General features: G+C 39.7%; 1 protein-coding gene and 1 long non-coding RNA gene across 2 annotated transcripts in view; one reads left to right on the top strand and one right to left on the bottom strand.

The window, feature by feature from the left end:
* Positions 1-9,036, top strand: part of LOC148343003 (uncharacterized) — a 60,514-nt gene extending 51,478 nt beyond the window's left edge. Inside the window, exon 3 of the long non-coding RNA XR_015846369.1 lies at positions 8,606-9,036. This is a non-coding gene — a long non-coding RNA (uncharacterized LOC148343003). The remainder of the gene's footprint in view (positions 1-8,605) is intronic.
* A 1,069-nt stretch (positions 9,037-10,105) lies between these two features.
* On the bottom strand, positions 10,106-13,007 carry LOC148343004 (gap junction delta-2 protein). The gene is made up of 2 exons (XM_088313813.1): positions 12,565-13,007; positions 10,106-12,242 (listed from the first exon to the last, which is right to left on the bottom strand). The coding sequence occupies exons 1-2, from the start codon at positions 12,633-12,635 to the stop codon at positions 11,363-11,365; spliced, it is 951 nt and encodes a 316-aa protein (XP_088169939.1). The 5' UTR covers positions 12,636-13,007; the 3' UTR covers positions 10,106-11,362.
* Positions 13,008-14,734: the final 1,727 nt, after the last annotated feature.

The raw sequence follows: 14,734 nt of genomic DNA on the forward strand, positions 1-14,734 counted from the left end.
TGATGTGTAGTTGGAAGGTAACCGAAAACGCCGTGGCTGACAAAATGTCACACTTTGAAGAAGTAAGAATTTTTCATCATCATGAAAAACATTTGCAGTTGTGTAAATACACATCCTCGTCCACGTCCACTAGACTTCTATCAAGTAGTGCGACAAATCAGATGCAATCATCAAAATATGAACATAATTGAAAAGATCACAACCTTACATCAAGCGAGTTAAATCCGGCATCTGTTTACATTTTGTCTTTGTGAATTGAGATAATTTTGGCTTTTCCATTGAAAGATTTGTTCCAAGCTCTTCTTCAGCAGTTGAATGAGCTAAATTCCCCAAAGCATTTGTAATGTAGAACTGTCAGTCATCTGCGTATACAAAGATATTTCTGTTCCTGACTGTCTGCGTGTTGAATAGAGGACTAAGAACGGAGCCTGGGGGAACTCCACGATACATTTTCTTGTTTTTGTTGATTTGTCTGTCTCTGCCACTGTTTTCCTGTAATGCTGCTATTTGATGACAAGCGTGTCTATCCCATTTCTGGTTTTGACGGCAAATTATATCTTAAAGACAACATTGGAGTAAATCTGTCTTTTTTTACAGCCGCCGCTGTCGGCTGTGCAAGTAACGCTTTAAGCGAACCGGAATAGCTGTGTCCGAACAAGGAAGAACATAGTCGGTCGAGTTTGGTGCTTATAAAACTCCTTAAACTGGTACTGAAGTGCATTCTGGGACAGAAAGCAGGCGTGTCATTGGCAAGGGATGAAAAACTCCGTACTTATATGTATTTACTTTGCTGTTCAGCAATTTGGTGCCGTGCTTAATTTTCGTTGGAATTTTTATGCATGCGAGCTGATCACATTGATTAGCTACACATTTTTCATTTTTAGAGTTGCTTACTGATGATTATTGTAATAATGGATTAATTAAATTATGCTTTGTTTAATTGATGAAACATATTTAAAATAAATATTCCATCCAAATTTCCATCCCGTTGTTCTGCAAAAAGCAGGCCATTATATTAAATTCAAAGTGGAGACAATGGATAAACGTATATCATGATTCAATTATTGATTTAATCTGTAACATGCAGTGTTTAAAAAAATAAATAAAGGGAGTGGACGCTACACTGCCCACAGGCTGGTCTTCAGTTGGCTGCTGGCTGCAAAGTACGAGCTGCTCGTGATCAGTTTTGTGATCGGCAATAAAGGGCATTGATCGACATTACGTATGATTGCGTACTTTTCCGTGGAAATCTTCTGATCACGATGGGTGGTTGATTGATCGGAGCACCACAAGTATGTGGTTATTTTTTTAAACATTCAAAACTCTTCATTTTTGGTAGGCTGGATACGTTTATTGAAAATATATTGTGAAAAATGAAATAATAAGAGCACATATGTTGCATGAATTTTGTCTGGCTTAAACAAGACATTTTTGACATTTGTTTATGAACTACATGTTTCTATTTGGCCCGTCAATAATACCGCTGAAAAATGTAACATTTAATTTGGCCGTCCGTGGCCTAAGATGTCAAATGCTGATGTTCTCGCGTCTGTCTGAATGATACCTGAAGCCAATAGATAAGCAATTGGATTTTTTGGACAACCTGTATGAATATATGAATGCGACCAAACGCAACAAGCGCGCACAGCCTCAATCTATCACTTTCTGCTTCAAAGCTTGTCCCTTGAAAATAATAAATCGTGGCATCAATAAAACCCTTTTGAGCCGCAACCATAAAATGTTTTTTTTTTTTTAACTACTCAGTGAAAGCATCACAGAGATAAAGAAGAGCAGGTGAGGAGAGCAACAGACTACAAAAAACGATATCAAGAAAGACTTGAGTTAGATTCTGAAGCCAGAAAAAAAAAAATCGTTGGATCAGTGGTAGCCTGTGGAAATGTATCTGGTTCAAACAGAGTCCAAAGGTAAAGCGCAGGCAGATAGATTAGACGATGAAGCACAGACAATGAGTCCATCCCACATTGTGTAATCTTACAATTCACCCGGGATTTGCAGAAGAAAAAACATTCATCGTCAATGTAGTGATTTTTCCTCTTCATTTCCTTTATTTCTTCTTTTCTTCCTTTTTTTTTTTTTTTAATTCCCCTTCCACATATTGCTCACATGATGGGAATTCTCTCCGAGCCTCCGCTACACATTGCGGTGATTCATATTCTTCTTTTGTATGCGACTGTATTTTAATGTTGCCACTGCTGTAAATGAATATCAATACTTGTGTTTCTTCCATCGTTCCCGCTGCTCCGTCTCAAGTCCAATTGTCCCGCCAATGTTCGCCGCGTCTGATTAAGACCTGCCAGCCGTTGATTTTTATTGGCCGCGTAATGGCGCAAAACCTAAACATTAATCAGGAACAATGGAGCCGTGTCTTGTTCGAAGCTATTAGGCCGTGTGAATGGGGGGGCAAGTGGGTGTACAAAGTAGGCGTCGGAATGAACTGTCACCTCTGCGGGGAAATGAGTGTTGTTACTGGAAGGAAATTGTTTTTGTTTGTTTATTGCGCCCGTGGTGCTGCATGGAAATGTAAGCAATCTAATGAGAGCCAATACAAAATGTGAAAATGTCTGCCTTTAACAAACGTGATCGTGCTAAGGTGTTTATTTTCTCAACTGCAGAGGAGGCCAGCTCCCGTACTATAAAATGGGATGCACACAACATGGCAACTGGAACGCTTACCAAAGTTATTATAGTTCACGAAAACTAACAAAATAACTGAAACTAAAATTAAAAAAAAAAAAACGTTTTGGGTTACAAAAGTGGAAATGCTTTTAAAAAAAAATAAAATAAAAATAACATCTTATATTCATAAAACCAACTAAATTGTTGTCTTTTTCAATTATTTCTCAATTAATGTTAAAGAAAATATTTGAGCACTCAGACTTCATTTTAAATCTATTTATTTTGCATAGCTGCAAGGTGACAGTTTTTTGAAAATGGTAGCTTGCTTTCTTTATTACACAATATTTGGTGAACATTCTTTTAATCTTGCGCTCGACAAATACTTCATATATTTAACAAAAACTAAAACTAATATTAAAACTAATATAAACTAAACTAAAACAAAGCATTTTCCCCAAAAAACAACAACTATTAAACACTAACAAACCTGCTCGAAAAATGTGTTAAAGCTAAATAAAATGAAACAAAAGTCCAAACTAAATAAATCTATAATGAAAAATGTAATACTATTTAATATAATCCTGATGGTTCCTGGCAGTGTGCTACACCGGGATTTTAATTTTAATTTAATTTTAATTTATTTTTATTACAGTTCATTGTTATTTGCCTTTGACTTTTGCTTTTTAAATTTAGTTATTCGTAATTCGATTTTAGAGCGGGTTCTTTCTTTTTTCTGTTTTGTTTTTTTGTTTTGTTTTCAAATACTTCATTTTAGTTTATTTTTTATTCATTTTAGTTGAACTTTTTATAGTATAGTATTTGTGGAGTGCAAGATAAAAAATGTCTTGAAGTATGATGCAATAAAACATGATAAACCCCAATTTGTAAACAACTGCTTGTCCTTGTTTCTTCTGTACGACCGCGTCTAATAAATAAATATATATATATATATAAAATAAACCAGGAAAGCTCATGTACAAAATTAATTGACAAAGACTAAAATGAAGGACATTTTTTATATAGCCTTAGTAAGTTTTAGGAATGTAAAATGTAGTTTCAGTTAGTTATTCCGTTTTTTTAAAACACATTCAATTTCATTAATTATAATGACCTTGTTCGAAACGTACGACTTCTGTCAGAAACATAGTGATACTTATATAATACCGTTTGTCAGTGCCAATCAAAACAGAGGAATATTTTTAGGTTCAATGTCACCATGTTTCACTCGAAGTTAACCTGATCTGGTGGACAATTGAAAAAAAAAATAATTAAATAGAAGTAGCGGAATGTCAAATTTTTTGTTTTGGGTGCATTGTGTCCTCGTCCAGGTGTTGACCATCCCACCGTGAACCTGTGCCTTTGGCAAATCTGTGTATAATCCGCTAATGTTCTTAATCCCCGGGGGCGGGGTCACCTTTTTTTTTTTTTAAATAAATCAGAAATTAATCTTCTGTCAGGTAGAATAATCTGTCACTGCCAGTGAGTAATATTTGCCACCCCCGCGCGCACGCAAATCCTTCTGTCATGTGCGCCAACCAGGAGCCAAACCGGAACACCAAATCTGGTCTGGTTGGGCCAGTCAATGAAATATGCCTTTTGTCCTTGACGCTATCATTCATAGGTTCACAACTTCAGTTTAGTGGACATCTAAAGAATTTGTTGCAGGAATTTGTTTTGATTTTTCTTTGGAGGTTTAGTAAGACCGCAGAAGTGTAGCAGTGATGCGATAGCACCAGAAACAACATTTATTGTCACAAAAGTATTAATTAAAAAGCAAACACCGCTTCAGACAATAAAAGCATTTTCACTCGTAGCGGCAGCACTTCGTCTTATCGAAGCGAATGTCGCTTTAAGATAATCTGTGCATACAGCAAAATTGATTGCAGTCTGCTTACCTTTGATAGCAGGGGAGTCGCACGGGTGGGTGTTTCTGCATGGTCGTGTGTCTGCATGACATTTTTTCTGATATCAGTGGGCAAAATATGGCCTGCGGGCCACATTTGGTCCGCTCATTTTTTTTTTTTTTTTTGGGGAGCTGGCCCCAAGCATTTTCATCAAGAGTCCCGTAATGTTTCTATTCTTAGTTTCGCAATGTTTTCCTTACACTTGATTCAGTAAAATGTATTGATTGATGTTTTATTACTCATTTATCTCTTTAATTGGCGAAGCGATTTATTGTTACTGAGAAAATCAAAATATTCAAAAAATACATTTAAATACTTATGGTACATTTAACATTTTCAGTGTTGATTAAAGGAGTTGCAAATAAATTATCATTCAGTTGGGTATTAAAACTATTTTACCATTTTGAAAAAAACTATTTCACATCCGCATTTAAATTTTTATTTGGACTTGGCCCGTTTAGCACTTTTAAAAATCAAATGTGGCCCACTCTGGAGCGCAAAATTAAGCCCAGCCTTGGCGCAGTTGCTTGAAAGTGGCTCTGGATCTTAGCCCAGCCTAGCTGTTTGTATTATGGTCAGAGAACATGGGCAATTATTATGTAATTAGCCGTGTTGTTACATAACATTCAGGTGAAAGTGTAGAATGGCTTGCCAACAAACACAATTTCGGAAATTGACAGCCAACAAACAACACATTTACTGGGTTGTTTAATTCGATTGGTGGGTGGACAGGCACCCCAGAGACCCAATTTGTTGTTTACAAACATCAAAAGTCGTATTTTCACAAAACTGTCCATTTAAAATGTTGCCTTTATAGTTACTAAACCGATATGTAGAATTTCCATCGTTTCCCAAGGGTAAGAAGTTGTTTTAGCGTTGCTAACTATGGCGGTTGATGGTTTCCATTGGAGTGAGTTGAAGAAGCGAATGTTTGCGCTTTTAGCAAAGTGAAGTGTGCAAAATGTGTTAGCATGTCCTCCCCCGCGTGTTCTCAACATCAAGTGTTTCCATGTTGCAGCGGTTGCCATATTGCTGCGCTACACGACAATCACCGTGCTAATGTCATTGTTTCTGCCTGAGTGCATCAAAACAAGACTTGGTGCAATTTGGTTGTTTTTCCCGTCTCTTTGCGGGGGAAAAAAAAAGAAAAAAGGCCCAATCAAAGCAAGTCTCGCCCCGCAGCCAGCCTGCTTCTTTTCAAGTTGGTCGGAAGACGCAAGGGAGGATATGCTTGTTTTTGCCATAAAAGGAGATGCAAGAAAGCGAGGCAGGAAGGAAGTCGGGATCCACACGCAGGTGAAAGCCCCTTATAAAAATGTCACTTTTTCTGACAGGCATAAAAAAAAAATAATAAAAAAATGCAAGCGCATAGCTCTTTCCGAGGTATCTAGAACAGTATAACGCAACAAACTACAACTGCAATAATAATATATAATAATTTTCTGAGGATGATTGTCAAGTTTTGAGACATCGCCTTTAGGTGTACCTAATGTAATGGCCACATGACAAAACAATTTTTACAGTTGTATTACAAATTAGATTCATTGGCAACATTGCTTTTGAATGTAAAAGAATAGCATTAAATGGACTGACTTAAGGCTGAATTGAGAAAATGTAAATATATCTTAGATTATCGCTGAAAAACACAAAATACTGATATAACATAATTGGTTTAAAAAAATAATCTCTAAAAAACTCTTGAGAAAAATAGTGAATTTTTTTTACAATTAAAAAATAAAATGTATTAAAACTAATTTTAAAATATACAAAAATATATGTTGTATTTAAAGTAGTAAGTTAAAGAATATGTTCAAACAGTAATTAATAAATAAATTAAAAAACTAGTTAATGAATTAAAAACTAAACAAACAAAATAATCATATGTCAAAATAGATACTCTGTAACATTACCTAAATACTAATAGCATTCATTTAATCAAAATACACTTTAAATCCTAAAGAAATAATACAATCATAAGCTTCCTGTTCAAATGACACATTTCAAAAATCAAAAAAATCTGGCCTCCGTTTTTCATTTAAATTTTTTAATTTCAACATTTTTTTTAAACTTTTAATTTCTCTGCAATATATGATTTTTTTTAAATGATTGAACTTGAGTGTCACATTGACGCGTGTTGTTAAGAAACAACCACAAGAAAATAATTTACTATATAATACAATTACTAAACATTTCAAATTAATTTTAATCATTTTTATTTTATTTTATGAAATGCTCATTAACAATATTCAGTATATTACAATTTAAGTGCCGGAAAAGTGGCATCTAAAACAACATAAAAAGGACTTTACAAAGAAATTCTCGCAAGTGGCGGACTGGGGACGATGACTCAAGTTAAGTGTCCCAGAACATAACGTTGTGGAGCCGCCACATGTCGCCGTCTACTGGAACGCTATCCATCAGCAGAAATGCTGACTTGCGCATTCCATCGACGTTTCAGGGCAAATATATTCATGAAGCTATAGATTTACATCAAGTCAGATGGGCTTGCCGAGCCAGTAAGCCATATTCGCATCCGCATCAGTCAGCGCTCCATATTGACACCCCCCCCTCAACATGCATGTGTGCATCCCAATCCAAATAGTCTATGTGCCTCACACACGCCTCCCCTGTGAACATTCAGGATTAAGAACGTTCCCAGCTGCGGGCGCACGTGTCCCACACGCCGACGTGCTCCATACGACATGTTTAATCTTTAATCAGCGGCGCTGAATCACACATTCGAAGGTGGGATCTGGTGGAATTGGTGGCCTTGCTCCTAAAATAGCTCGGTGCCCTCTGCTGCACTTGTCATGGTGGCTCACTGTGGCTCGGGCGATTATTAGGCGCACCTGAACAATCCGGTACAACTGGAGTGCAATCATACTGCCTTCCGAACGTCACTGTACACCTATATTTGTATTCTCAATGTGGAATACAGGAGGCACATACATATGTATTCTTGATTGAAAACATTGACTTTGCGAACATCTTGAAGTATATTTCTTGTATTGTGGAAACCCAAGGGCCAAACAATCAATACCTGGAAGATGGTCAGATTTGTTTTGATTTTAAAGAATCTCCTGGGATGTGATTGACTGCAAGTGGCAAAATGGCCGCCCCATGAGAATGACAAAAACGCCTGGATTTTACTCCTTAATTCATATTCCACAAACACAATATTAATCAGCATGCCATGTTCAGACCAGTGGAAGTGCATAGAACATATTACTGTGAAGAATATTTTTGATTTGACGTCCCCTTTAAGCAACATTTTTTAAGAATTTGATCAATCACGTAAAAGTCAACCACGGCATAATCTAAAGATGTAAAAACAACAAAACACAGCATCCCAAATCTAACAAAATATTGAATATAATTAGTGAAGGTTAAAAAAAAAAGACATTTAACGTGAAATTGAATCGAAATGTTTACTTTTGAACACAGCCACATGCCACCTTATAAGAGGGTGTGCACACTTGTGCAACATTTTTTTCTCTCTTCCCCTCTAGAAATTACCCCCCAGTGGAGTTGTACAGGTTATAAGTTACATGAATATAGATGTTTGAAATCTTAATTTATTTTTGACAATTTTAATTTAATATCACAAAACAGGGGTGTGTAGACTTTTTATATCCTTTTTAAATTTCAGGCAAATCTCAAAATGACACAAAATGTCAAATTAGCGCAATTAGGTTACATGTTGTGTCCGCGTACCAAATGAAGTTTATTCTGCTATCTTCAGGTAGTCATAAGCGAGCAAGACGTTCAGCTACTCCGTGTAATCTCCGCTAAAAAAAAAAAAAAAAAATGCACAGCAGCGTGTGTAATCGCATTGCACCACAGCCCAATTATTTCTGCCATTTTTTTATTTATTTTTTTACGTTTGAGAGGCGAGCGACCGGATGAAAAGGCGTCAAAAAGCGTCCCGGCTCACAGCTGCGACGATTTGTCATCGTGACGGACGCTGATTGCGCCTCCATTTAGTCACACTTGTGAACTGTGAGCAACAAGAGAGTTGAACATCAAAGTCATTTTCCCCCTCTCCCCCCCTCCCTTTTCTTTAGTTTTTCTTTGCTTCAAGTCAAAAAAGAGAGCATACGGAGAGACGGCTGCACCGTCGCTGCTGCTGGTCGTTTCCTCCCGACTTTGCAGAGTCACGCTGGCGAGAGGGCTTGGCCTTCACTCATCACCTGCAATGGCCTACTGCAAGTCCCCCTTTTCTTTTTTGCTTTTTTCTGTTGCAGAGGAGGGGCAGCCCTTGCTCTGTTTTTCCTCTTCTTGTTCTCTGCTGACCTTCAGGGAGCACACTTCCTCCTCATCAATCCCGCCTCGTTCCTCTCGCAAATGAGAGGCGAAAGGTGGAGGTGAGCAGACCAAAAATGGGCTGCTGCTCATTTCTGAGCTGCACGTGCACCAGAACAGTTGAATCGCCACACCGGGATGCAATGCACATCAATTAGATATAATTAAGTATAATGAGTGAATATTTGAAAAATCCAAGGTAATATAAAGCATATTATACATATTACATGTAGTCTAGATGTCATTTTTTTGTCTAATTAAAAAGAAATACTCTATTATGCTTAATTAATTTGATTAAAAAATCCACAGTATATTATATTACGGTCATGCAAAAAAATACAATATACCTTTTTAGACTAATATTGATCAAATGTTATAGGAGCATCACAGTGTCACATGAAACTGAAAGTAAAATTAAATGTCCACGAAATGTGTTTATTTAGAATAAAAAGAATAGAAATCCTTTAAAATCTAAATAATGGCAGTGATTCTCAAAGTGTGTCCCACTAGTGGTAAATGAAAGAATTGCTGAATTAAATCTGAATGAAATTTGCAACATGAATGAACTACAAGCAAACATATTAGAATGAAGCTTGTAAACATGTCAGTTTGTCATTTAAAAATCCGTTGTAATATATTTTTTAAATACTGTCCAGTTGTATTTAATCTTTGACTGTTTTTAGTTTTTAAATAAGTGCAATTGCGTGCACAAATGCAACTTTTCCGTGCAATACACTAATTGAATCAATCTTCATGTATTTGCTATGTTCCTGCATCTGCAACAAATAGGCTCAGAAATTAACTCTTTATCTGTGTTAAAAAAATCACATCTATGAGCTTAAGTAATGACATTTGCTACCCTGATGGGAAAAGCGAGTGACGACATGAGGGCGGCATTTATTTTACTTGAACGTCCAGAATGCGGTAACCAAACGTATACTGCAGTGCAACCCCAGTAATATTACACAACTGAAGACCCCCCCCCCTCCAAATAATGTCAATCAAAACTGACTTCTCGTGATTTTAAAGGCAGATTTTAGATATTGAGTCTCATTCAAAGGTTCAGGTGTACCTAATGTTGTGTCCGCTGCATAAAAAAATGGACTTGTGCTTCAGTGATGCGGCACCACTCGTGTGAAAGGTGTGTCCTGCAGTGGAGCGGGCGTGGCTACTGCGCCAAGCACACGCACACGCACACAGACACACACACGCGCACACACACACACAACTGTCGCACAGAAAAAAAACTGCGCCTCACACACTTGTGGTGTACATGAATCCCACTTTTTATTTATCATTCCTTAATTCTGATGTCTTTTTGGTTACATTTTTAAACCATTCTTTGAAAAACAAAGCAAAACTGTAGCACCAGAGCATTTCTTTTTAATGAAAAAAAAGTCAATTTGTGCTATATTTCTTATTTGGAGCTTTTTGTTCATGTGTGTGGGTGGGAAGAGCATTTAAAAAAAAAAAGAGACTTAATTACTTTATTTCCCACAGTTGAAATAAAGCTGTCCATTTGCTTTTTTTTTAATTCATTGGAATCACAATAAATGCATTTTAAGCATTCTTTAAAAAAAAAAGCAAGCCGGGGAAATAAGCTTCTCATTGATGGAGAATATTTCATTTATATGTATATATATATATATATATATATATATATATATATATATATATATATATACATATATATAGATTTATGTATATATTTGTATACATTTATTTCATGTCTATATACAAGTATGGCACTTGATTACACCTAAAGAAAAGCGAAAAAAGAGAAACACTGAATAAATAATAAAAATCTGTGGGCGCTTTGGTGTGTCCTAAAAAAAAACATTAAGGTAAAGTCACAGACGTTAGCGTTTGCAGCGACGGTTGATATAAGAAAGCAATGGAGCGGCTGTTATGTTTTAAGGTCAAGTGGTGTGACACAGGCAACAAAAAATACTGACATGTATGTATGTGTTTATACATTTATATATTTCTATATGTATATGGATATATTAGTGTCCTTTTGATGGTGCCATTTAACTACAGGTAGAGATGGAAAAAAAAAAAAAAAGCACATTTTTGGATCAAGCCTGCAGGTGTTTACCTCCTTTTAGTGCATTTTCAAGGGGACTTGGTCACATCATTAGGTACATCTAAAGCATTTAAATGAACATATTGTGGTTTTCTTTTTGCTATCAAGCCCACTCATAAGTATATTGTTCAGATAATTCGCCGATGAAAATCTCATACCACTATCGCTGGTGTACCTAATGAAGTGTCCAGTGTGTTGTAGTCAACACATGGTTGCTCTTATGGAGTACAAACTCAAAAAAGATGCATCAGTGCAGTAATAACCATAAATTAGTAAAACGGCGCACGCGTAATCCAAGCCCAAAATTCATGGAAAGAAAGGGGAAATCAAACTTGCCCACCGTTGAAAAGTCATGACATGTGTTCAGGCGTGCGTAAGAGTCCCAAGTTCCAAACGTGTAAGGAGGGAGGAAGTGGGGGAAATGCTGTCCTCTCTAGACGTAAGCCGAGTCGCTGGACTGCGTGCGCCCAAAATTGGGCACGCTCATCCGCGGCAGGTCCTTGTTCCGGATCTCGTAGATGGACTTCCTTCGGGCCTGCACGCCGCGCACCGCCGTCTTGATCTTGCGCCAGCCCAGGTGGTTGAGCTCGGCTAGGTTTAGTACCACGCAGAAGCCGCTCACGGCGAACATGAAGACCAGGAAGACGGTCTTCTCCGTGGGCCGCGACACGTAGCACTCGACGTCCTTGATGCACGGGTAGCGGTCGCACTCGTACACCGAGGGCACGTTGAAGCCGTACAGGAAGTACTGACCCACCAGGAAGCCGATCTCCAACGCGTTGCGGAACACCACCTGGATGATGTAGAACCGCGAGATGCCCTCCTGCCGCCTCATTTTGGACTTTGTAGTTCTGGCGGCCGCCGAGTTGGGCATCTCCTTCACCTCCAGGCAGTCGGGCTCGGCCTCCTTGGTGGAGTTGTCGGTGTTTTGCAGCACCACGCCGTTGACCACCGTGTTTTTGATCTTCTTGGCCAAATCGTCGCCGCCGCCGCCGCCGATCCCGCTCCGCTTCAGCAGCGAGTCCGGCTCCTTGTCCAGCGTCAGGTAGACGGTGGAGTAGCGCCGCTCTTTCTGCTTGGCCGACTGGTGCACCGAGTAGGTGATGAAGCACAGGCTGGGCGTGCACACCATGATGATCTGGAAGACCCAGTAGCGGATGTGCGAGATTGGGAACGCCTTGTCGTAGCACGCCTGGTTGCAGCCCGGCTGCAGCGTGTTGCACACGAACATGGTCTGCTCGTCATCGTACACCGTCTCGCCGACGATGGCCACGATCAGGATGCGGAAGATCACCACCACCGTCAGCAGAATCCTTTTTCAATAAGGAGAAAAAAAACAAGTGAAAACAAGTGAACTCGTTTGAAAGGGGACAAAGGCGCATGTTGAGTGCGTTTTTTTGCGCGCTGGGAGCTGTCCGGTGCTGAAGTGCTTTTCTTGCTTACCGGCTAACCCTAATTCAACATCTATAGTGCAAACCACAACACACACACACACACACACACGAAGACGAGGAGGGGGGTACACACAGGGTCCTGTGAGAGGAGGGTGCACAAGACAGAAGCTGGGGGACTGTGGACCATGCTAAAGACGATCCTGGAGGCTGCTGTGGTCTCTTGTCCTTCTTGTCGCCTTACCTTCCGATCATAGTCGAGTGCTGCTGGACAGCAGCCTCCAGGAGCCTCTCTAGTATAGTCCATTCCCCCATTTCTGAGCATCCGGAGAATCTGAAGAGGGCACAAGTGGTGGTGGTCCAGCAGCCTTTCCCACTCCCCCAAAAAACGTCGTCTTCTTTTTTCTCTTTTGGGTTTTTCTTTGCTTTACTTCCCCGCCAAAAAGAGTCCAAGCCTGGCGTCAGAGCGCATCCCGCCGCGCCGAGCGTCTCTTTGTCTGCCTGCGCGTCCCGCTGCGTGTGCCGCGCGCTCCCACCGCCACACCGCCGCCGCCACGTTGCCCCCCGTCATGTGGTGGTGGTGGAGGCAGCAAGTTGGGGGCTTGGTGGTCGAGAGGAGGGGGGGGGTTGGGGAGGGGGCGGGGGGGGTTGCCTTCTAATCCCTCCGATGTGCACGATCCTCACATCAGGTGTCTGTGTGGAGGGGAGCTCGCGTTGAATGTCTTTGCCAGCGTTAATCCGCCTTTAAGTACTGCCCCCACCACCTCCCCTTCCTCTCTGCTCCTCCTCCTCCTCATCATCACGCGCACACACGCATGCACACGCACGGGGCTTCTGCTTTGGAGTAATTCACTTCACTTGAACATAGGTTGCCGTTTATGCACAGGGCAGGCACGGTGATCCAGGAAGGCCAATTAGTGGATTTTTTTTACATGAATTCTTTAAATGTCAAATATTTTTTTCATAATATTTCATGAAACCAGCATCATTTTGAATGATAGAAATCTTTGTTTGTTTTCAGAACTATATCTTAGGAAAAGAGCTCCAAATACATGAACAAATCAATCACAATTTTCACGACTGGTCTAAATTGTAAAAGCAGATTAGACTCAATGTTAATTTCGCAACTGAGCGCACACTGACGGATCTACAAGAGGGAGAGCTGCGCCTCTTTGGGCGTGGTCAAAGTCGACTTCAAACATGCCCAAAGTGGCTCAGTTCATCCCTTTTAAATGTGGCACGCTAGTCACGTACAAGAGTCTCGACTTGGCGAGAGTACATCTGCACCATAAAGTGACATTTGGAGGCCGCCCCCTCCACCCCTGATTGGTTGTGAGCCCACCCAGAGCGATGATTTAAAAAAAAAAATGTAGCGAGTCAGAGTTGTTTATGCCGTGCTGTTCATATACTTGCCACGATACAATAACAACGTTCGATCTTGTTCATTCACGGCCCTGCAATGCTAAACAGTTTAAATGGCGCTGGCCGGAATTCTGGTACCTCCAAAATCCTCACTCTTTGATTCTTTGTTGAACCATTACCATTGCATCGACCAAGAGAGCAAGACAGTTTCAACACTTTCAACAATACGTTGTCACGTGTGTGGAATGACCACTAGTATAGAATTCTGAAAAAATGTGAAATTACGACATCGCTCTCGGCCTTTTCTGTAGAACTTGTCATGTGATGTTCCTCTGGTGTTAATTTACTTTACAAACCGGTTGCTAACTCGCCGTTTTTTTTTGTTAATAGCAGCACCATCTGCTGGATGCAGCTGGTCATTGCGCCTACTTTGCACCAATGCAAGTGGACTGTGACAGTGGCAATTAACACCGGCCAACAATTTTTAATCAGAGATGCCGACTTTTCTTGGTAATGTTTTTGCGCTGATTCTGAATTCCCCTTAAATGTAATTAAATAAATTAATTAAATCAAATAATAAAATCCATTTTGTGCAAGAAACTTAAAAACAAAAACTTTATCTTATCAGGGGGTCGCGGGTGAGCTGGATTTGGGACGAGAGCGTACACTTTGCACTTGTTGCCAGCAAATTACAGTGCACATACTGTAGACCAGGCGTGGGCAAACTACGGCCCGGGGGCCACATGCGGCCCCTTAAACGTTTTAATCCGGCCCGCCAAACTTGAAAAAATTAAATGAATAAACCTTGTTCATGTTTTATTTTCTAAATACTGTGGTTTTTCGAACACATATATATATATTGTCGTAATGCTTTTGTTCACTTTCATTTAGAATTAAATGTATTTTTTTCCTCCGATGAGGAGAGGTGACCAAAACACTCAATCCATCTGCTCCTGGTCCGGCCCCTCTGTCAAACTTTAGAACCCATTGTGGCCCGCCAATCAAAAATGTGATTATTCTTAATATCATTCTTCTCGTACGCCAGAGTGAGG

This window comes from Idiotropiscis lumnitzeri, chromosome 1, assembly GCF_059441095.1.
Source record: "Idiotropiscis lumnitzeri isolate Australia: NSW breed Sydney's pygmy pipehorse chromosome 1, RoL_Ilum_1.0, whole genome shotgun sequence".
Taxonomy (NCBI): Eukaryota; Metazoa; Chordata; class Actinopteri; order Syngnathiformes; family Syngnathidae; genus Idiotropiscis; species Idiotropiscis lumnitzeri.